Source organism: Schistocerca nitens, chromosome 6 (genome assembly GCF_023898315.1).
Source record: "Schistocerca nitens isolate TAMUIC-IGC-003100 chromosome 6, iqSchNite1.1, whole genome shotgun sequence".
Classification (NCBI taxonomy): domain Eukaryota; kingdom Metazoa; phylum Arthropoda; class Insecta; order Orthoptera; family Acrididae; genus Schistocerca; species Schistocerca nitens.
This window is the reverse complement of record NC_064619.1, coordinates 541,260,621-541,285,242: the sequence shown is the minus strand read 5'-3', so window position 1 is coordinate 541,285,242 and position 24,622 is coordinate 541,260,621. Positions and strand designations below refer to the sequence as shown.

At 43.1% G+C, this 24,622-nt stretch overlaps 1 protein-coding gene across 1 annotated transcript in view; it reads right to left on the bottom strand.

The window, feature by feature from the left end:
* LOC126262201 (39S ribosomal protein L3, mitochondrial) overlaps window positions 1-24,622 on the bottom strand; it is an 88,099-nt gene that overhangs the window by 45,691 nt on the left and 17,786 nt on the right. Inside the window, exon 4 of the mRNA XM_049958620.1 lies at window positions 10,707-10,841. Within this exon, the coding sequence (XP_049814577.1) occupies window positions 10,707-10,841 (135 nt within the window). The remainder of the gene's footprint in view (window positions 1-10,706; window positions 10,842-24,622) is intronic.

The following is a 24,622-nucleotide window of genomic DNA, read 5'->3' as shown; positions in this document are numbered from 1 at the left end:
GACAAGGCAGTGCATTGTTTCCAGCGATGGACTCTTTTCCTCTACCGTTTTCCTTATCAGCTCCTTTACCAACCGATGGCACAACATGACAAGGGTGATGCCTTATTTCACATTCTGATTGGGCTGGACCCGATGTTTGATTAGGACGAGTTGCTTTGCTTCAGTTTAGATATAGAGAACCAGGATGTGTTCAACAATCTTCCCATTGCTAGTGCTACGATAACATCGGCTGTTGCCATGGATCCTGTACTTAGTTGGGTCCTGTCTTTTGTGCAGCACAGGTGGTCAGAAAAACACCCAGGTTATGCCTCAGATCCCTTGCATAATTACTTCTCCCTCCAGCACTGTCTGACATAGTTCTTTTGTGAGCTATGGAGGCTGCTGCGCTTGGGCTGTGATTCCTGCTTCCTTACACCATAATGTACTGTGGCTTCTGCATGTAGGTCACTGAGGGACATCTCGCACCAAAGCTTTGGCCCACTGGTATGTGCATTGTCTGGGCACAGACGGGGACATTACATGGCTTATCTTCACTTGCACTCACTGTTCAGCAAGAGGCAGCCCCACAGTCGTCTTTTTCTGCTGGGCTGATGCCACAGCACCCATGAGTGTGTTTATATGACGATTTTGCTGAGCCCTTCCTAAATCAGTATCGGCTCATTGTAGTGGGCACCTTTTCCAAGTTTCCCTATATGGTGCGCTGTCCACCACATCCGTGGCAGCAACTATTTCAGCCCCATCTAAGATATTTGCAATTGAGGAACTTCTGTATACGGTGGTTATCAATAACGGCTTCCAGTTTGTTACTCGAGAATTTGCATCTTCTTATTATGCTACTCACTGTTGCCTGCCTGTCACATGCTGCAGTAGCCACCATCATCGGGTTGTTGAAATGGATGTCACGCTATCTCACAGCTCCACTGTTTCAACCCAACCTCAAAGCTGCCCTGTTTCATTCTTAATATAATGGTGAAGCGGAATACATGGTTTGGATGTTTAAAGCTCAGATGTGAAAGCATGTATTTTGCAGATCTCCCCCAGTTTTTTTAGACTGTTTTTCTGAGTTCATATCATTTCACTCCATCAAGAGACAAGAGCCTGGTGGAGCTGCTATATGGATGCCAACTGTGGACAGTTTGGTCGGTTGGTTTGGGGCGGTTGAAGGGACCAGACTAGAAAGGCCATCGGTCCCTTTTTCCACAATCATGAAACATTCACAAGGAACAAAAACAAGCAACGGAGATGACAAGGAATGACACAGAACAAGAAAGACATAGACAAAGACCAGAAAAGAGGAATTAAAAACACACAGAGTGTTACAGTGGTTGGCCAACCACGGAAACAAAAAAAAAAGGAAAAGCCAACCACCAAGAGACACACTAAAAAGCCCAATCTAAAACTGTAGGCCAAAGGCCAGATTAAACACAAAAGAAAGAGAAACCCTCAGATCAAGCGATAAAAGCCCCCTGCACAAATAAAACTCAAAACTAATCCTTTCATGGCAGCGTCATCCATTAAAAGTGCAGGGAGCATATCAGGCAGTGCAAATGTCTGCCTGAGCGCAGTTAAAAGTGAACAGTGCAACAAAATGTGGACCACTGTCAATGCAGAACCGCAGTGATAGAGGTGGGTCCTCTCGGCATAATAAATAACCATGCGTCATCCAAGTGTGGCCAATGTGCAGCCAGCTGAGTACAACAGAGTTCTTGCGAGAGGCCCACAAGGAGGAGTGCCACACACCGGTAGTCTCCTTGACGATCCAAAGTTTGTTGGGTGAAGGTAGGGTGCGCCATTCATCATCCCAGGTACCAAAGACCATCTGCCGCAAAACTGAATGGAGATCACACTCTGAAAGGCCAATCTCTAAAGCTAGTGCACTGGCAGACTGTTTGGCCAGCGTGTCAACACGTTCATTACCTGGGATGCCAACATGATCCGGGGTACACATAAAAACCATGGAGCGGCCACAAAGGGCAAGAGTTTGGATGGACTCCTGGATAGCCATCACCAGACAAGAGCGAGGAAAACACTGGTCGACAGCTCGTTAACTGCTCAGGGAGTCACTACAGATAACGAAGGACTCACCTGAGCAGGAGTGGATATACCCTAGGGCGTGAGCGATGGCGAACAGCTCGGCAGTGAAAACACTGCAGCCAGCCGGCAATGAGAGTCATTTAGAATGATCCCCACGAGTAAGAGCATAACCAACTCGACCAGCAACCGTCGAACCGTCGGTATAGACCACGTCAGAGCCGTGAAACGCGGCAAGAATGGTACGAAAGCGGTGGCGGAGGGCCTCAGCAGGGACTGAGTCCTTCGAGCCCTGAGGCAAATCCAGTCGAAGGCATGGGCGGGGCACACACCATGGGTGTATAGGTATATGGGCCCGGAAAAGAGGTGGGAGAGGGAAAAACTCAAGCCAAGAGATAAGAGCCCGGACGCAAACCATGATCGTACACCCTGACTGGGCCCGCCATTCTGGAAGATGGACGACTGAGTTGCGGAACAGGAAACGGTAATTTGGATGCCCAAACAGGCTACAAAGATGTGCAGCATAAGCGGCCAGTAGTCACTGGCGCCGGATCCGCAATGGAGGGACACCAACCTCCACAAGTAGGCTGTTTACAGGGGCTGTGTGGAAAGCTCCAATTGCGAGTCGGATCCCACAGTGAAGTATGGGGTCAAGCAATCGCAATGCGGAAGGTGGCACCAAACCATAAGCCAGGCTCAGACGGGACTGAATCAGCGCCTGATACAGTTGTAGAAGTGTAGACCAATCAGCACCCCAGCTGGTGTGACTCAAGCAATGAAGAGCGTTAAGATGGCGCCACAATGTTTGTTTAAACTGCTGAATATGAGGGAGCCAAGTCAACTGGGCATCAAAAAGCAAGCCCAAAAACCGATGCGTCTCCACCACAGCAAGAGGTTCGCCGTCAACGTGTGGAGGCACCATTATTTAAAAGAGAAAGGTCGAGCTGTGCCAACACTTGCTCAATGACAGTGCCTCAGCCGTTGCCACCAATCCACACCACAAAGGGTTATGGGCGTTAAAGTCATACAATAACAGAAAAGGTGGCAGCAGTTGGGCTATCAGCGCAGTCAATACATGCGTGGGACATCACAATCCGGTGGAAGATAGAGACTTCAGACAGTAACAGCCTGAGGCGTCCACACCCGAACAGCGACAGCCTCTAATGGTGTTTGAAGAGGGACACACTTGCTGTAAAGAGAGTTAAGGACATAGACACAGACTCCACCAGGTGCCCTCTCATAAGCTGCCCAATTCTTATAATAACCCCGATAGCAATGGAGGGTGGGGGTTCGCATCGCCGGAAATCAAGTTTCTGAAGAGCAATGCAGGAGAAAGGGTGTAGGCTGAGAAGTTGTTGGAGCTCAGCCAGGTCAAGGAAAAAACTGCTGCAATTCCACTGGAGGATGACATTGTCAGCGGCCGAAAAAGGAATGAAGGAAACGAGGAGGCAGATTACGCTACTGAATCACTTGCTGCCACCGACTGAGTACCCATGAGATCGACTTCCATGGTGTCTGAGGGTCTGGCGATATCTAGGTCCTCAGTGGATGCCAGAATCTCCACCCCATCCTCAGACGCAGAGCTCATACATTGCAGTGGGGTGGGTGCCACCACACGTTCCTTGGTCTTAGAGGTCTTCTTCTTGGACTTTTCGCGCTGTTCCTTGGGTTTCACTGGCTGGGAGGGCTTCACTGATTCAGTCTGCGGGACTGAGGAGGATCGTGAAGCCCTACGACCACCTGCTTGTGAGCACTTATGCCACTGGCAGGCGTCCTCCTTCCCACTGGTGGAAACCTGCGAAGGGAGTTCTGAGTGAGAGGAGCCGAAGAAGTTGGACGCTTCTCCAGCTTAGAAGTGGAGACATATGTCCCCGATGGGTGGGGGGCTGTTGCTCCCAAAGTAGGTGGTGCAGAGGCAACAGGGAGGGTAGTTCCCCCCCACAGTCAAGGCGGGAGGTGTAGTGTTATGGCCCGGGGAGCCGAGTGGAATTTGCTGAATTGATAGGGCTATCACAGTTTGTCGTAGCGGAAGCATAAGAGGAAGTCATTCGCAGAGGATAGAGTCATTCATATTTCCTCTTAGCCTCAGTGTAGGTCAGTCGGTCCAGGGTCTTATATTCCGTGATTTTCCACTCTTTCTGTAAAACCCTGCAGTCTGGCGAACAAGGTGAATGATGCTCTCCGCAGTTGACACAGATGGGAGGCGGGGCACATGGAGTATTTGGATGTAATTGGTGTCCTCAATCTCGACATGTGAGGCTGGAAGTACAGCGGGATGACATATGGCTGAACTTCCAGCACTTAAAGCACCACATCGGGGGAGGGATATAGGGCTTGACATCACAGCAGTAGACCATTACCTTGACCTTCTCAGGCAATGTATCACCCTCCTAGGCCAACATGAAGGCACTGGAGGCAACCTGATTATCCCTCGGTCCCGATGAACGCGCCGGACGAAATGAACACCTCTCCAGTCTAAAATGCCGCGCAGCTCATCATCACACTGCAGAAGAAGGTCCCTGTGGAATATAATACCCTGGACCATATTTAAACTCTTACGGGACGTGATGGTAGCTGAAACATCCCCCAACTTGTCACAAGCGAGTAATGCCCGTGACTGGGAAGAGGATGCAGTTTTTATCAAAACTGACCTTGAGTGCATTTTGTACAAGCCCTGCACCTCCCCAAACTTGTTCTCTAAATGCTCTACAAAGAACTGAGGCGTCATGGACATAAAGGATTCCCCATCAGCTCTCGCACATATTAGGTAGCGGGGCAAATGAGCTTCGCTGCCATTCTTAGCCTTTCATTCCTCCCATGGTGTGGCCAGAGAGGGAAACGATTTGGGGTCATACATGTTTGCATTAAATTGAGCCCTGAAACGCTTAGAGACTGCTGGCGGCTGGCCACCAGCAAGAGAAGATGTGCCACGCTCCATTGCATGTCATCCGCCCTGATGCCACCCACTCTGACCAAGGGCCCTCCCCACGGGTGCCACCCACCTGCAGCAAGGGCTCCTTGGCAGGATGGCCATTGCCGGGAGTCCCGATGCCCCAGGGAGATAGGCATCTACTCCTTAGTATACGTGGGGAGTTAATGGCGCAGGCATCAACAGAGTAATCCCTGTGTTGTCAGGGGCCTACAACCAACAGGGTACATGGCGACCCCACCACAATGGACTGGCTACCGTGCTGGATATCAGGTACAAAGAAGTCCATGGTTGATGTAGGCACAGAAGCGACGCAGCATACTGGATGGTACAGACTGCACCCAGGAATGTATCCTCGGCCAAGAGAAGGAGAGTGAGCGGGACTGCAATGCGAGGACAAGAAAGCAGGTTAAAGATCTCGATGCATACAGGACACGATGCACAAAGGACACGATGCACCATGTAAGGTGCCCTTCCCCAGTTGGCTCGCTCTTCGGAAAAAAATTTGGAAGTATGGAGGTCAAACCCTACAGGGGACCATCACATAAAGGCCGAAACATGTGAGATTCCTTTTAGTCTCCTCTTACAACAGGCAGGAATACTGAGGGCCTATTCTGACCCTCAGACCCGCAGGGGGGCAACTGTGGACACTCCACACAGATGTGAATCACGGACACTCCTCCATCTGCTGGTCACTAGCTATGAGATGGTTCCGGCCAGGTGCGCCTGGTTGGGCTAGTGGTTTTGGCTGCCTGTCGAACTGGGTTCTTGCCATCATCAAATGTTGCCAGGGCTGGCGCCTGTGCATCGTCCTCATCCCTGATGGTCAGATGTCCCATCAGTCCAACCAGCTGCGGCTGTGCACGGCGGGCCTCATTCCGGAGGGACTATCACCTTCACCACCCCCACTGCTGTCGATGCCTGTTCCTGTGTTGCAGAAGGTCTGGTTCGCACCACAGAGGGGGTCGTTTCCTGACATATCACTGTCTGGGGCTCCTCCTTCCATCCTTGACTGCTGTCACCTCACACTGTGGCCGCTGCTGCCACCTCCGTTGCTGTGTCCTGTGATGCTGTCGTCTCCTACACCCCCACTGAAACCTCCGGTGCCAACTGCTGACCTTGATGAAGATGTTGCTATGGAGAGGCTGTTCCCGGTCGTGCCCTATGGCCTCTCATGAGTGGTAGGAGGGTGCTCAACCCACACCCTCATCACTTCCGCCTCTACTCACTGGTGCCTGCTCGCCACATGCTGCAGCAGCTGCCATCGTTGAGTTGATGAAATGGATTCAGTGTCGTCATTGGTGTTTTCCAACACTCACAATCTCAGTGTCTTGTGAGATCAGTGCTCCCCACCCCTCCCCCACAGTACCAGTGCCTTTTTTGGTACCAGCAAATTTTATCTGCACCATGCATTTTTCTGTGCCTAGTGTTTTTTTTTTTTTTGTATATATGTTGTTTTTCCCACCCCCCAGAAGGGAGGAGTGATGTACTTTCACTCATGACATATGCAATTTGAGAGAGCACACTTCCATACAGTTCACAGGCCTGCTTACAGAGGCCAACTGGGTCGGTCCCCTGGCGCGCTCTGGTGAGCTGCCGAAGAAACAGCATTGTTTGAGTAATCACAAACAAGTGCTCCGGCTATTCTTTATGCTGTAGTACTGTTGTCTAGTCAATGTATTCAGTGTTACACAAGACCTGTATCTTATGCTTGCTCTATCAAGTACTACATTCCACACATCATGTTTTTTCTTGCTATAATGGAGTCCAACACTGACTTTCAAGGAGTAACGATCAATGACACACAAACACAATGAAGAAACTGCATTAAATAGTCAGCATGTAATGGAACACCTCAGGATATAAACTCTTCTGTTATCTATTAAAAATGTCCAATACATGAGAACATCACCAGTCCCATTTTCTTGTGAATTTCATTGTTTGAGAACATTGTTACTAAAATTTCCCTGCAGTGCTCAAAAGCTCCCAATGACTTTGAGGAGGGGGTTGATATGTTTGAGAGGAACTCAGAAGTGTCATTACTTGCCAATTTTGCAGAAGGGTGATTGGGACAAGTAGCTGAATGAGGATAAGGCTCGGAGCCAATAACTGCACATAGACACTACTTAAAGCAGAATGTCGGGTTCTTACATCTGTGTCATACATACGATCCTCGATGTAGAGCACACATCCAAATAAGAGTTTACTACTGTGCCATACTAAAGCAAGCATGATTAATGTAATTTCAATCAATGACATTACCAACTGGGCCATAAACCTGTCCTTGGAAGACAGTAGAAAGACAAACAATTACTGTACTTTTTTTTCATAATGTTCTGAACTCTCTGAAATATACTCAGTCACGTTCTTGAAACTGCGTCTACAAAAAGTGAATGCAGTAAGCAGTATCAAGGATACAGGTAAGAGATACGAGGGCTAGTCAATTATTATTGGCAAAGTAGTTATAAAATTTTATTGCAATCAAATAGGAAACTTACAAGAACATCATTTTTCGACACAGTCTCCTTGTGTTTCAACACACTTGGTTCATCGTTGTACAAGCTTCCTGATGCCCTCACAAAAGAAGGTTCTCGGTTGAGCTGCGAGCCAGGTATGCACCACTTCTTTCACTTCTTCGTCCAAGGCAAATCGATGGCTCCTTAATGCCTGTTTGAGTGGACCAAAAAACTGATAGTCAGAAGGGGCGAGTTTGGGACTATATGCAGGATGATCCAGTACTTCAAATTTGAGTTTCTGGAGTGTTTCAGCAGTGTGGGCAGCAGTATGCAAATGGGCATTGTCATGCAACAACACAACACCTTTTCACAGCAATCCTCAGCGTTTGCTACGAATTGCAAGCTTCAGCCTGGCAGTAAGCATCTCACTGTAACATACACTGTTTATTGTTGTGCCCCTTTCCCCATAATGTTCCAGTACTGGACCTCGGGTGTCCCAAAAAACCATAAGCATCAGTTTTCCTGTGGACGGTTGGGTATTGAACTTTTTCTTGCACAGCGAATTTGGATGTTTCCATTCCATACTCTGCCGTTTACTCTCTGGATCGTAATGATGGATCCATGTTTCGTCATCAGGAATGATCCTGTCTAAGAAGTTGTCCCCTTCATTTCCATAGCGATCCAAATGTTTTTCGCAGATGTCCAAGCGCGTTTGTTTATGCAACTGTGTGAGTTGTTTTGGGGCCCATCTTGCATAAACTTTATGTAACCCAAGTCTGTTGTGGATGATTTTGCAGGCAGAACTGTGACTAATTTGCAGATGATGTGCCACTTCATTGATAGTTCATTGTCTGTCTAAGAGAATCATTTCATGTGAATGCTCAATGGTTTCTTCATTTGTGGCGGTAAATGGTCATCCGGCTCCTTCATTGTGCGTAACACTTGTGCGACTATTTCAGAATTTTTCAGTCCACTCGTGCACACTCTGCTGTGGCAAAACATTGTTCTCGTACTGTACTGTAAGTCTACGATGATTTTTGGCCCCTAATACGCCTTCCGACCACAAAAAATGAATCACTGAACGTTGCTCTTCTTTGGTGCAAATAGACAGCAGAGCAGCCATGATTAACAGCATGGCAGCGATAATGAAACTAACCAAGCAGCTTGAAAATTGCCAAGATATAACAACAAATAAACAAAGCATGCGTCAACATAAAACGACAGTACTACCAAAAGAAACAAAAATATAACTAAACTGTGGATAATAATTGACTTACCCTTGTACATATCAAGAGAGAGATAAATAAATTAGGAAGATTTATGCCAAGCGTCTGAAGGCTGTAATGGAGACGATTTGTAACAACCGCAAATAAACCTTTAATTTCAGACACATATAAGGTGATTCACAAAGGTATGCAAATATTTTAATATGTTATTCTAGAAGTAAAACTAAAGAAAAAAGTTCATACAAACACAGGTCCGCAAATGTTTATTTATAGAGTTACAGCTAATACAAGATTTTGCCTGAAATTTAGCAACTTAGCTAATATGAAGCCATCGCAAAACTGTACAAGGTTAAAGCAGAGTAAGATTTCCATTTATTTTGTTGTTATTGGTCTGGTGAATCTAATAAAACATGTCCCAGACATTATCCGCAGTAGTTTTCCAGAACATCCAGATTATGAACACTAGGTAGAGAACCTGTCTCCCATAACAATCAAAATACTACACTAATCATTCATGCATTCGGAAACCTCCAAGTTGGATAACACACGCGATATTCATTAACTGCAGTGGAGGCATTACCATCACATTTGCCATAAATAAACACCATATTGGCATATTCCTCTGTTGTAAATTTGAAAGGCATCCCTATTTCATAAATAATCTACAAACTACAACAGTTACTATGTGGTTTCAGTTACACACACTGTTGTTGTTATGTTCTCTCAGTGAACAATACAGAAGGCTAACTTGTTTCAAGGTTAGGAAATGACAAACAACTCACTAACGGTTGCCAAAAATTACAAACATTTCTACATTCATAATGGAAAGTAAACAAATTTACTTGTATAATAATCTTTGCTGCTCTGAATGTTCTGGAAAACTATTGCAGACACATGTCTGAGACATGTTTTATTAGATTCACCAGACCAACAACAACAAAATAAATGGAAATCATGCTTTACTTTATCCTTGTACAGTTTTGCAATGGCTTCATATTAGCGAAGATGCTAAATTTCAGACAAAATATTTCATTAACTGTAACTCTGTAACTAAACATTTGTAGACCTACGTTTATATGACCTTATTTCTTTAGTTTTACTTGTAGAATAACATATTAAAATATTTGCATACCTTCATGAATCACCCTCTATTTCCTAAGCACCACAAAAATAAGTGCATAATTGTGTTTCACAAAACATTTTGCTTAAATGCAAAGTAAGTCAGCATAGAGTAAATAAGCAGCCAAACAAAATGAGAAATATTTACACAGCAAATATTTAATGAAAAATACTCATAGCACTATTGCCCCTAGATAAATCTCTGCTTATCTAGGTACTATGTAATCAATTGTGGAAAAATATCATTATGTGAAAAGGAGTCACAGAGCCTCTGGTTTCAAACGACTTCCTGATGGATTTAACTTTTTAAATACTCTGGAGGTCCTCAAGAAAATATCTGGACCAGTCCACGATCAGACTACTGGAGAGTGGAGAAGACACCATAACACAGAATTAGAAGAGCTGTACAAGGAGCCGAACACCTTTGGAGTGATGAGAAGCAAAAGACTGCAATGGGCTGGACATGTAGTTCGAATGGAGGCAACAAGGTGGCCCAAAATTGCAATGGACTGGATCCCGTCAGGCAGCAGACCAGTGTGAAGACCTAGAAAGAGATGGATCGATGGAGTGAGAGAAGACATGGTGCAGTTGGGAGTCACGGAAAACTGGGGACAGATAGCAGAAGACAGAGACAGATGGAGAGCTCTAACTGTGGTGGCACGCGGTCCACTGAGCCTGATTGCGTGAATGAATGAATGAAATACTCTGGAGTCTTAGCATCACAAAATGAAACAGGAAAAAACATTTTATATTCAAGAAATGCTACATGTATAGATAACTAAACTAAAGTTTACTGTGCAGACAGTTTAATGTGAAGTACAGTATTATGCTTTTCTTTAAAAAAGCATAATACTGTACTGTGACTGACTACAGTCAAATCACTTGCTGAGCACCAAGAAGTAAAACGGATATTTTTTTTCTCATGAACTAAGTTTTATTCCTTACCATTTGTGGATCTGCGCTCTCTGCTCCAACTAGTAAACATCCATAGCGATTTGGATATTTCTGTCTTACAGCACGCTTCCGAGGGGGATCAAATTCTTCGGGTGGAATATACCGAATAACGTGATTGTCGACCACCTGCCAATGAATAACAATATTTAACTAAAAAATAAGATGAGGCAAAAAACAATAATAAAAATAACCATGGATTTGGCCATGTTAGAGGGGTGTAAAAGACCATTGTATGAAAATATTATATAGTTTTTCATTCAGCTTCTTTAATTAGGAAAAGAAGGTCTTTTTTCCTTGTAAATACATACAATGATGAGCCATAGCCCACTGAAAGTGCCTGATGGTGTTGCAGGCAAGTGACATGGTATTATAGTGTTTTAGTACCTGAAGAGTGTAAATTCGCGTAGTCGTTTATCTTATGTTTTTGTTTTGAACGGCCAGTGTCGGTTGGTCACAGTCAGTGTGCTCCCTGCCGCCGTTGGATAAGCAGCTGCAGCAGCAAGTCGTATACTCCTAGCTCACTCATTTGATACATAGTTTAGTTCTTAATTTCTTTGCGTGTTTTTGGTACTTGCATTGTTTAATTCATAAATTTTGGGCGTATTATAGTATTTGAGAGTTGTAGCATCGCGTTTTAGTACCTGAATAGTGTAAAATCATGTAGTCTCCTTCCGCTGCCGAGGAGTGTGTTAGCAGTGCGCAAGTAGCAGCATTACTGCATTTACTAGGCAATTTTGTATTTTAATAACCGTTTAAATTTTGTCGATTTGTTTGCGCTCTCTGTAGATTAGTTCAGACGTTCTTTGCACAACAGTTTTTAGCACGGATAGGGACTGCAACTGCTGTGTTCGGATGCAGGCTGAGTTGGCATCCCTTCGCTCCCAGCTTCAGGCAGTGTTGGCTTCGGTCACACAGCTTGAGGCTGTTGCCCATGGGCATCACTGTGGGGGTCCGGATGGGGGTTTGTCGGGGACGGCCAGCTCGTCCCACGCATCCACTGATCGGACTACGACTGTGGTTGCCCGGGATACTGCCCGCATTGAGGCTGACCCCTCACCTGTGGTAGAGTGGGAGGTCGTCTCAAGCTGTGGCAGGGGGCGAAAGACATTCCGGAGGGCTGAACGGAAGGCCTCTCCAGTTTGTCTGACGAACCGGTTTCAGGCTCTGTCTCAGGCTGATACTGAGCTTCGGCCTGACATGGCTGCTTGTCCTGTTCCAGAGGCTGCCCCTCAGTCTGCAAGATCCGGGCGGTCGCAGAGGGTGGGCTTACTGGTAGTTGGGAGCTCCAACGTCAGGCGCGTAATGGCGCCCCTTAGGGAAATGGCAGCAAGAGAGGGGAAGAAAACCAATGTGCACTCTGTGTGCATACCGGGGGGAGTCATTCCAGATGTGGAAAGGGTCCTTCCGGATGCCATGAAGGGTACAGGGTGCACCCATCTGCAGGTGGTCGCTCATGTCGGCACCAATGATGTGTGTCGCTATGGATCGGAGGAAATCCTCTCTGGCTTCCGGCGGCTATCTGATTTGGTGAAGACTGCCAGTCTCGCTAGCGGGATGAAAGCAGAGCTCACCATCTGCAGCATCGTCGACAGGACTGACTGTGGACCTTTGGTACAGAGCCGAATGGAGGGTCTGAATCAGAGGCTGAGACGGTCCTGCGACCGTGTGGGCTGCAGATTCCTCGACTTGCGCTATAGGGTGGTGGGGTTTCGGGTTCCGCTGGATAGGTCAGGAGTCCACTACACGCAACAAGCAGCTACACGGGTAGCAGGGATTGTGTGGCGTGGGCTGGGCGATTTTTTAGGTTAGATGGCCTTGGGCAAGTACAGAAAGGGCAACAGCCTCAACGGGTGCGGGGCAAAGTCAGGACATGCGGGGACCAAGCAGCAATCGGTATTGTAATTGTCAACTGTCGAAGCTGCGTTGGTAAAGTACCGGAACTTCAAGCGCTGATAGAAAGCACCGAAGCTGAAATCGTTATAGGTACAGAAAGCTGGCTGAAGCCAGAGATAAATTCTGCCGAAATTTTTACAAAGGTACAGACGGTGTTTAGAAAGGATAGATTGCATGCAACCGGTGGTGGAGCGTTCGTCGCTGTTAGTAGTAGTTTATCCTGTAGTGAAGTAGAAGTGGATAGTTCCTGTGAATTATTATGGGTGGAGGTTACACTCAACAACTGAGCTAGGTTAATAATTGGCTCCTTTTACCGACCTCCCGACTCAGCAGCATTAGTGGCAGAACAACTGAGAGAAAATTTGGAATACATTTCACATAAATTTTCTCAGCATGTTATAGTCTTAGGTGGAGATTTCAATTTACCAGATATAGACTGGGACACTCAGATGTTTAGGACGGGTGGTAGGGACAGAGCATCGAGTGACATTATACTGAGTGCACTATCCGAAAATTACCTCGAACAATTAAACAGAGAACCGATTCGTGGAGATAACATCTTGGACCTACTGATAACAAACAGATCCGAACTTTTCGACTCTGTATGTGCAGAACAGGGAATCAGTGATCACAAGGCCATTGCAGCATCCCTGAATATGGAAGTTAATAGGAATATAAAAAAAGGGAGGAAGGTTTATCTGTTTAGCAAGAGTAATAGAAGGCAGATTTCAAACTACCTAACAGATCAAAACGAAAATTTCTGTTCCGACACTGACAATGTTGAGTGTTTATGGAAAAAGTTCAAGGCAATCGTAAAATGCGTTTTAGACAGGTATGTGCCGAGTAAAACTGTGAGGGACGGTAAAAACCCACCGTGGTAGAACAACAAAGTTAGGAAACTACTGCGAAAGCAAAGAGAGCTTCACTCCAAGTTTAAACGCAGCCAAAACCTCTCAGGCAAACAGAAGCTAAACGATGTCAAAGTTAGCGTAAGGAGGGCTATGCATGAGGCGTTCAGTGAATTTGAAAGTAAAATTCTATGTACCGACTTGACAGAAAATCCTAGGAAGTTCTGGTCTTACGTTAAATCAGTAAGTGGCTCGAAACAGCATATCCAGACAGAGGATGACACACGTAAAGCTGAAATAGTAAACACCTTTTTCCAAAGCTGTTTCACAGAGGAAGACCGCACTGCAGTTCCTTCTCTAAATCCTCGCACAAACGAAAAAATGGCTGACATCGAAATAAGTGTCCAAGGAATAGAAAAGCAACTGGAATCACTCAACAGAGGAAAGTCCACTGGACTTGATGGGATACCAATTCGATTCTACACAGAGTACGCGAAAGAACTTGCCCCCCTTCTAACAGCCGTGTACCACAAGTCTCTAGAGGAACGGAGGGTTCCAAATGATTGGAAAAGAGCACAGGTAGTCCCAGTCTTCAAGAAGGGTCGTCGAGCAGATGCGCAAAACTATAGACCTATATCTCTGACATCGATCTGTTGTAGAATTTTAGAACATGTTTTTTGCTCGAGTATCATGTCGTTTTTGGAAACCCAGAATCTACTATGTAGGAATCAACATGGATTCCAGAAACAGCGATCGTGTGAGACCCAACTCACTTTATTTGTTCATGAGACCCAGAAAATATTAGATACAGGCTCCCAGGTAGATGCTATTTTTCTTGACTTCCAGAAGGCGTTCGATACAGTTCCGCACTGTCGCCTGATAAACAAAGTAAGAGCCTACGGAATATCAGACCAGATGTGTGGCTGGATTGAAGAGTTTTTAGCAAACAGAACACAACATGTTGTTATCAATGGAGAGACGTCTACAGACATTAAAGTAACCTCTGGCGTGCCACAGGGGAGTGTTATGGGACCATTGCTTTTCACAACATATATAAATGACCTAGTAGATAGTGTCGGAAGTTCCATGCGGCTTTTCGTGGATGATGCTGTAGTATACAGAGAAGTTGCAGCATTAGAAAATTGTAGCGAAATGCAGGAAGATCTGCAGCGGATAGGCACTTGGTGCAGAGAGTGGCAACTGTCCCCTAACATAGACAAATGTAATGTATTGCGAATACATAGAAAGAAGGATCCTTTATTGTATGATTATATGATAGCGGAACAAACACTGGTAGCAGTTACTTCTGTAAAATATCTGGGAGTATGCGTGCGGAACGATTTGAAGTGGAATTATCATATAAAATTAATTGTTGGTAAGGCGGGTACCAGGTTGATTAATTGGGAGAGTGCTTAGAAAATGTAGTCCATCAACAAAGGAGGTGGCTTACAAAACACTCGTTCGACCTATACTTGAGTATTGCTCATCAGTGTGGGATCTGTACCAGATCGGGTTGACGGAGGAGATAGAGAAGATCCAAAGAAGAGCGGCGCGTTTCGTCACAGGGTTATTTGGTAACCGTGATAGCGTTACGGAGATGTTTAATAAACTTAAGTGGCAGACTCTGCAAGAGAGGCGCTCTGCATCGCGGTGTAGCTTGCTCGCCAGGTTTCGAGAGGGTGCGTTTCTGGATGAGGTATCGAATATATTGCTTCCCCCTACTTATACCTCCCGAGGAGATCACGAATGTAAAATTAGAGAGATTAGAGCGCGCATGGAGGCTTTCAGACAGTCGTTCTTCCCGCGAACCATACGCGACTGGAACAAGAAAGGGAGGTAATGACAGTGGCATGTAAAGTGCCCTCCGCCACACACCGTTGGGTGGCTTGCAGAGTATACATGTAGATGTAGATGTAGATGTAGAGAAATGGAGCATACATGTATGGGGTATCATTATAATGACGATAAATGCCACTGATATAAAACACTTTCACAAAGGGCAATATCAAGGAAAGGATAGTTGTTACTCACCATACAGCAGAGACGTTGAGTTGCAAAAAGGTACAACAAAACAACTGGCTGAAAGTTAGCTTTTAGTCAACAAGGCCTTTGTCAAAAACAGAAACCCCCCCCACCCCCACACACACACACACACATGACCACAGTCTCTGGTTGCTGGCCTCATTTTTTTCCACTGCTGAAATTTTTCACAAAGGGCAGATGGATATGACCTGGTGATTGAGAATGGGCACAGCAAAGCTGGTTGCCTGTTATGTGAGTATCTACATTAAGCAGTTGAAGAAGGTTCAAACACAGGGTTGATGGTAAGGTTTTGGACAACCCTGCCTCACGACAGAATGTGAAGATCAGAAGCTTGCCTACTCTACAATGCAGGACTGGTAACAATCTGTGGCAGATCTGATGAAGTACACTACTGGCACAGACATTGTTGAACATACAACTCTGCAGCAGACGACACCTAACTATTCCCATGCTAACCCAACAAAATCCTTTATTACAATTACAGAGGGCATAGGACCACTGGCATTGGACTGTGGATCAATGGAATCATGTTACCTGGTCAGATTAATATTTCTTGTTACAGAAGGTCAACTGTCGTGTCCAGATATGGTGACATCCAACAAAATGGCTACTTGAAGCAAGCAGTGTGCCATGGACTCTGCCCAATGGGGGCAGTATTATGCTATGGTGAGGCATTCACCTGAGCTTCCATGGGACCTGTGGTAGTAAACAAAAGCACCACAAAAGCTGTGGACTACAAAAATACTACTGCAGGCCCCCAGCATACCTTATTGCTTGATGTCTTTCCGACGGTGGTGGCATTATCCAGCAGGCAGCAGGTTAACTGTCCATCACGAGGCCAGAAAAATGTTACAGTGATTTGAGGATAGTGAACTCACTCTGATGTCTTGGTGACCCAATTCACCCGATCTGACAAACGAGGTCACACTGATTAGCACACTGGACTCACATTTACGAGGACAAAAGTTCAAACCCCTCCTGCATCCTTCCCTAATCTGAGCTTGTGCTCCATCTTTAATGACTTCATTATCGACATAATGTTCATCACAAAGCTTTCTTTTTTTAATGACATTTATTATAAAGAAGGTACAAAAGAGCTGCAATGTAATTATTAGTCATTATTTCAAGACAGATCTGGTTTGGGTTTCGTTGCCATTTTCAGGCAACCTGTAAACACAATGTTGGTGAGATTGTTTATGTACATAATATGCCTCAAATATTTGATTGCTTACAAATTTGTACTTATATCTAGGTGAATCTGATGTCCACATTACTTCTATAGTAAACTGTTACATAACTGTTAGTGCTCAGCCGCGGCTAAAATTACGTAATAGTAATATTTCTTATAAATTGAATGTGTTTTGACAGTTACCTGATAGTTCTCTTACTATGATGTGACGTGTTTAAAAAGTACATGGGAATAGACAGCAATGATGTTATTTCTTGCTGGTTGGATTTCAACATAGGCTATCTTTGGTGGTCGTGTGTTATTTGTTTTTAATTTTATCCCTTTTGCGTTCCAGTATTTCAGTAAAGTTTTTTTTAGGTAGAAGTTGTTTAAAATTTGTAAGTTCGTTTAATATTTCTTGTGCACAGTTTCTCATGTATACATAAATTTCTAATTTTAATTAATTCTAATCCTACCCGTCCTTCCCACCCCTCCCACAGTGGTACTCCACTGCCAGTCAAACCTACACAATATATTGAATATAATAGAGGGAAACATTCCACGTGGGAAAAATATATCTAAAAACAAAGATGATGTGACTTACCAAAGAGTTTGCCTTTGAATATGCCTGCTTGTGTCTGTATATGTGTGGTTGGATATGTGTGTGTGTGCGCGCGCGAGTGTATACCTGTCCTTTTTTCGCCCTAAGGTAAGTCTTTCCGCTCCCGGGATTGGAATGACTCCTTACCCTCTCCCTTAAAACCCACATCCTTTCGTCTTTCCCTCTCCTTCCCTCTTTCCTGACGAAGCAACCGTTGGTTGCGAAAGCTTTGAATTTTGTATGTTTGTGTTTGTTTGTGTGTCTATCGACCTGCCAGCGCTTTCTTTTGGTAAGTCACATCATCTTTGTTTTTAGATATATTTTTCTACACAATATATTCATATATTCATCCATCCACACTCCACCCCAGCTCCCAACTCCTTGCCTCATGGCTTATATTCCTGCAATAGACACAGATGCAATATCTACCCCATACATCCTCCCACCGCCACCTACTCCAGCCCGGTCAGAGGCATCAATACCCCATCAAAGGCAGCACTACCTGTCAAAGCCGTCATGTGATCTACAAACTAAGCTGCAAGCACTGTGCTGCATTCTACGTGGGTGTGACAACCAACAAGCTGTCTGTCCACATGAATGACCACCAAAAAATTGTCGCCAAGAGATAGCCGGACCACCAAGTTGCTGAGCATGCTGCCCAACATAATGTCCTTCACTTCAATGATTGCTTCTCAGTCTACACTATCTGGATCCTTCCTACCAACACTAGCTTTTCTTGAATTGCGCAAGTGGGAACTCTCCCTGCAATGTAGCCTACATTTCTGTAGCCCTCCTGGTCACAGTCTTCTTTAATTCTGCTCCCACTCTACTGCTACAGAACCTTTCTATTCCACTAACACACCCATTTGTTTTTTTAGTCCTCCTCTAGTTCTCTCCTTTTCAGCCCCCCCCCCCCTAAACTTCACAAACGCGTGCAGTTACTTCTAGCCTCAGTGGCCAAAGACAATGGTCATGCACGTACGAGTTGGAATTGTGTGTGTTTGTGTGTGTGTGTGTGTGTGTGTGTGTGTTTTGTGTAATGTTCTCTGCTTTAGAAAAAGGCCTTTTGGGGACCTTTGGTTACTGTATGTAGTACTTGCAATGCATTTTCAATTTTATCAATTGTGATGTGTTGATTTTTGACATGGAGAAAGAAGCTTGATTGGTTATTGTTACTACTTCTTATGTGTTCTTTGAATATAATGTTAAAATTTTGTCCTGTCTGGCTGATGTACAAGTTACTGCAGTTGTTACACATGGTTTTATATATACCTGGGTTATACTCTGAGGATTTAGTGTTGCCCAAATGTAGTTTCATTTTGAGGTTGTTGCTGGTAAGAAAGACTAGTTGCATATTTGTGGTTTTAACAATGCATTTAATTTGTTGCATATCTGGTGAAGGTAAATTGTAGTTATACACTTTTTTATGTTTAGTTGACATTTCCCTAGCTAGGCATATTTCATTGTGTATTGTGTTAAGTTCAGATGCAATGTGTTTGGTGTACTGTTTTGTGATTATGTCCGGATTAAAATTATTTCTGTGAGTTATATAATGAAATGTGTCTAGTTCTTTTTTTACTGCTTGTTTTTCTAGTGCTAGCTTAGTTAATCTATCAGGTAGGAATAGCAATAATGTATGAAAAGATAGATTGTTACTTACTACAAAAATAATATGCTAAGCTGCAGACAGGCACAATTAAAAGACACTTATACATAAGCTTTCAGCCATAGCCTTCATTGGAAAAAGAGAAACACACCATTCATTTACACAAGGAAGCACACCTCAGGCATACGACTATCAACTCCGGCAGCTCGGGCCAAAATACCGGCATTCTGATGAAGGCTGTGGCTGAAAGCCTCTGGGTCTGTCAGCAATTGCACATGTTATCTTTGCAGTAAGCAGCAACCTATCTTTTCCTACAGTGTTAATCACTGAGTGGAAATAGACAAGTTCTGTGAGTTGGATGACAGGACTTGGTATTTAGAATATTGTCCATAGTTTTCCATAAATATCAAATGTGTGGTAGTTATTATTATTGCTAACAGTTGGCAGTTACAAATACATAATTTTACAACAACTGAGTACTAACATTTATTGTACATGACAGTTAACTATCGATGTACTATGGATGTAAAATTAATCTTGACATATGTACCAATATGTAATGAAATAAATATGCATAGGTACTAATATGTAATGAAACAAATACGCAGGGTGTATTACATATGTAAATGATCTCACCAAAATTTTATGCACAGATTATTTGAAAATAGCAATGAGAGCCGAAACAGACCTGTTGTGGAATAAAGACTGATAATTACATTTCAGCTATCCTGGACCTTCTTTATAATATATGTCATTACCTTATGTATACTATTCTGCAGGCCCAAATAAACAAAGAACTTTCTTCCATTCTTCGCCTGATCTGATTCCCAATGGAATGCTATCTGGTGCCAAGTTCATCCCCCAAAACCACCAGCCAATAATTTATGAGAATTGCATGGCCTGGGCATATTCATTTCACATATCTCCACCCTCCATAGGTGGACCAACATGCAATTAATCAGGTGCTCATAATGTTTTGGCTCCTTCTTCCACAAGTCATTTTTGTACATTATAGAAATGTTACTATCTCAGAAAAATTATTCACTTTTGTTGTGGATGGACATTACTTCAGTTTCTGGGGGTGTTTACTTATCCCAAAAATAATTCAATAGAGAAGGGGATGCCAGGTATTTTTGCAGGGATGTTAATAATCAATATGTAGTCTCATTACAAACATCTATAAAGTTTCTTTCCTTGTGATAATGTATTGAAGATGAAGCATAGAGGACTAATGACATGCAAAGACCTACTCTCATTTAATGGACCATTCAGAGGATGTTGTGGAAACAGGGATGACTACTACTACTACTACTACTACTACTACTACATTCTAACTAACAACTACACTGCAGGAAAACTAACAGAGAAAAGTTAATACCAATTAAGCAACAAGAAGGATCATGTGTGAAGCCTACATAAATTTTCACAGTCATGTTCTGGAGAAAGCTCTAATCAAAAATCCAATGAAATTCTTGGAATATTAGCATACTAATCTTTGAGCTCTGCACAGAGCAGAGTGAGAGGTGTGAACAAGGCAGCAGGCCATGACACAATTCTAATATGCAGCAGAAGTAGATCTTTCCCTATCTCATATTTCCTGAGAATCTACTGTGCAGTGTAAACTTCCGCGTGACTGGGAAAGAGTAGAATGACTCCTGTTCACAAAAGGTATAAGATCAAATGCACAAAATTGCAGGCCACTAACACCTATAGGTAGTGGACGAAAATATGGAAATGCCGAAACCACTACACATTACCACGCTTAATACAGTGTAGGCAAAATGTTTGCTATCAAAACAACCCCCAGTCATTGCAGAATGGACAATTACAGTACTGTGTGGTTTCCAAAGCACTCTGGTGCCATTATTCCTACAAAATAGTGGCAAGTTTAGGTAACAATGATGGAGGTAGATAGTGATCACGCACACATTTCTTGAAAGCAGATCACGACGACTCAATAATATTGAGATTAGGTGACTCTGCTGGCAGGAGGAGATGTGACAATTCATCCTCATGCTCACAAAATCAGTCGTGGAGGATGTAAGCTATGTGAACAGGGGCCCTATTGTTTTGGAACACAGTATCATCAATGGAGAACAAACATTATGCTATGGGATGGACCTAATTTGCTTAAATTGTCACATAATCCTTGGCAGTAACGTGACCGTGCAGAGTAACCAAGTGGCCCATGGGAAACCAATATGGCTGCCCAATTCATCAGCAAACCACATCATGTTTCACTTTTGCACTCTTTGAATGTAGCTCAGTTAGAAGCTGGAAACCATGTGTAACAAAGACTCAACCGACCACATGACATTCTTCCACTGGTTCAAGTCCTAGTTTTATGGCTTTGGCACCATGTTTTCCTGTTATGGGCATTTGTATCATTGATGGCGGTTCTGGAATTCCAGGTTGCCCTGCAGTTGTCAGGTTATCAAATGGAGCAACCTACATTGGCTGCAGTCAGTAGAGGCACAATACATTCCAGATTCTGTCGACAGGCTTCGAGCAGAAGTACTGTAAGTAATATTAATACACGGTAGTGAAGGAGATATGAGGCATAACTATCTAGATTAACCTAAGTGGAAGCCGCAATCACTCCATTTGCTATACACCGATCACATCAGTTGCATCTTGGAACAAGCCACCAATTAAGTTCATCGTTAATCTCTACACATGGTAGAAGCTACTGCATTAGTGTGACATCACCATGCTATACAGTTATTGGCTTCAGATGGAAAACAAACATCCGAGATGTAGTAACCTGGCAGTTTTCACCGTATTTCACAGTTTTCACTTTATTTCACCACATAGGCTATAAATTTTTGCTATTTTCGAAGTGCACATAATATAAAAGACTCCTCAAAACTGCATGTTTTAAGGTAAAATTTGTGGCAGTAGTGTGTTGGCAAAGGTTCTATTACCTTGTGCATCATTAGTAAAAGTGGTAGTATTTTCAATTACATACTTGGGATATTACTAGTGGCAAAACCCTTTTTTTCCCTAATAGGTCTATTAAATGGTGTAAAATTTTGAAATTGCTTTCTTATTTGTTTATGGATTTGTAATTTGGTTTTGTCACTTGACGTTATGAGTGTTGGTAAAACTGCTACCTATGAGGAGGAGCATGACATTCTCGCACCGACTTTGATTTAAAGCTTTGTGCCTTTTTATACTTTATAATCAAGTAATTTAGGGATTTGGAGTGTTTTGTAGGCTAAGGATTGTAAAATTATTGATAATCAGGTAGACAAAGTGTGTTGGCGTGGTGCAGTGGCTGCACTGGCTATTGGGTGACGGAACAAGTTACCAGCCGATAAGAGCTTACTAGCTGGAAATGGCTGACGTTTCCTTGATTCTGATCGAGCACATTCTTTGAGACTCAGTGTTTGAAATTAAAAAGTTGAAGATCAAGATCATTGCTGAGCACAGTACATTGGAAATTCAAGCAAAAAGACAAGACAGAGTTATAAGTGGCACAAGAAAAGGTGGTGGCTTGATCCCTTTGTACCGTATTGGCTCAGTTCAGAACACTTCATTCATGACTTGTAGAAAATGAACTGATGCTATAAATGAGTCAACAAAAGATGATACAGGTGAAAACAATAGTTGTCTATAGAGCTGCAACAACAATCAGGCATTGCCAAAAAGACATACACAAATTGGCATTATATGATTGGTTGAAGTAAAAGTTCAATGCAAGTGTGCCAAGCCCACTGAAACTGTCAGGGATCTTCTGTTGCTGATTTTACTCTAAATATATAGTAATACTGAGTTTTTACAGTTTCTAACACACAATTCAACTAAAACCAAAATTTTGATTACTCAGAATGGTCATATGATCAGTTGGTCTGAACAATTTGAATTCCTACATGTTTAGATATATGGCAAACAGTCATGGAAACCCCATTTTCAGTATCTTGTTCAAAAACTGAATGATGCTCTATTTACCATTAAAACGGCATCTGCATTAAGTGAAATTCCAACATGGTAATCAGTCTACTTTGCTTATTTTCATTCATTTATGACATACAGTGTTATATTCAGGAGAACTCTTCCCATTCAAAAAGGGTATTTCTGGATCAAAAATAGGCAGCTAAAGCAAAATGTAGTGTACGTTCACGAACCTCTTGTTGAGCCCTGTTCTAGGTTTTGTAAACCCTGACACTGGCCTCTCATTACACATTTTCTTTAATGTCATTTGTTGTTAACAATATGAGATTATGCGCAAGAATTAGCAGCTTTCACTATTTTAACATTAGGCAGAAATCCAGTCCACATTTGAATTGCACATCATTGACTCTTGTGCAGAAACGCATATAGTATAAATGTATCCCTTCTCAATAAGCTACCACAGGTGTGCAAGTTATTCTGCATGGCCCTTTAGTGTTTCGTGGACGCATACTGAATTTTACACTTACTAATGCGGATGCTAGTGCACATGATAATGGTTGGGTTACTGTGGCGCTAGTATGTGGTGGTAAGGTGGAGACTGTATCAGGGCTGGAGACGTTTAACAGCTGAGAAGTTATTGCTTATCGTATATTTCAGACAGGTGAAGTGTACAATGCCATTGGTTCTTAGGACGAGGAATTGTCGTGAGGTAAATGAATCAGAGACTGTGTCTGCATGGCTTAAAGGCACATTGAAATGTGCTAAGATTAAAGTTATTATTATACATATATTTTATTAAAAAAAAGCAGTAATCCTCGCACCTTCAAGAGGTCTTGCACACGTGCGGTTCTCCGTCACCTGAGTGCACACTTCCCCCATTACCAAGCCACAATACCTGAGGAGGTAGAGAGGTAAGTGGAGAAAGAGAGGAGGACAATGGTACACTCCACATGGCAATGTAGTTGCGCAAGGAACACTGAATGCTTACATAAAGCTTGGTTTTAAATTTCATATTTCTCCACAGCACAGATCACAAACAAAACATATTTTCATTGTTTTTAATTATTTTTGGTGCACTGGAGACAAAAAATTTTTACATCTGTTACAAACTGTTGACATACGGACAGATGTAGGAAATTTAGCATTTTCCTTACTCAGATTGCCATGTAATTGTGGCTCATTTAAGTTCATAAATGAGAAAAGCCTTTCACACACATATGCTTATCAAAACATTGTATCATGTTTGCAACCTCATTAGATAAACACGGACGCATTTACCAAGAAAAACTATGTAGAACTCCTGGATAGAATTAATGTAAAAGAATTTACCTTTTAAAAGGAAATTTCACTGATCAGATTTCTCAACTGAAACAGCAAAAGGTCTTGAAAACAGCTCAAAGACAGATATAAGATTGGCAGTGTCCTCAAAATGTTTAGAAAAGTATTCCAGTAATTCTTTAAACACCACAATGAATTGTTCAAAATTTACATTTTCTTTAATGGCAGAGAGCTTAGGGAAGTGGATGGTGTTTTTTCTTTCCATTATGTGATTTTCTTTTTAAATGCAGCTCCACCAAATTAGAAATAAACTGTTTCTCAACTTGCAAATCTTACTATGGGTAGCACACAATCAAGTTAATTTAAAATGCAAGATCTGCAATCCATTCCAGAGATTGTAATTTTCATTCCTGCTTTCCTTCTTCCTTCAAAATTTCAGGAATAAAGGGTCTTAATCTAAAAAATCATTACAGGCATGTCCCTTGACCCAACCAATGTACTTCAGAGTAATATATAACATTTCCATAGTCTCCATTGAACTCTAACAAAAAATTTTGTACAATAAGTGTGTGACAC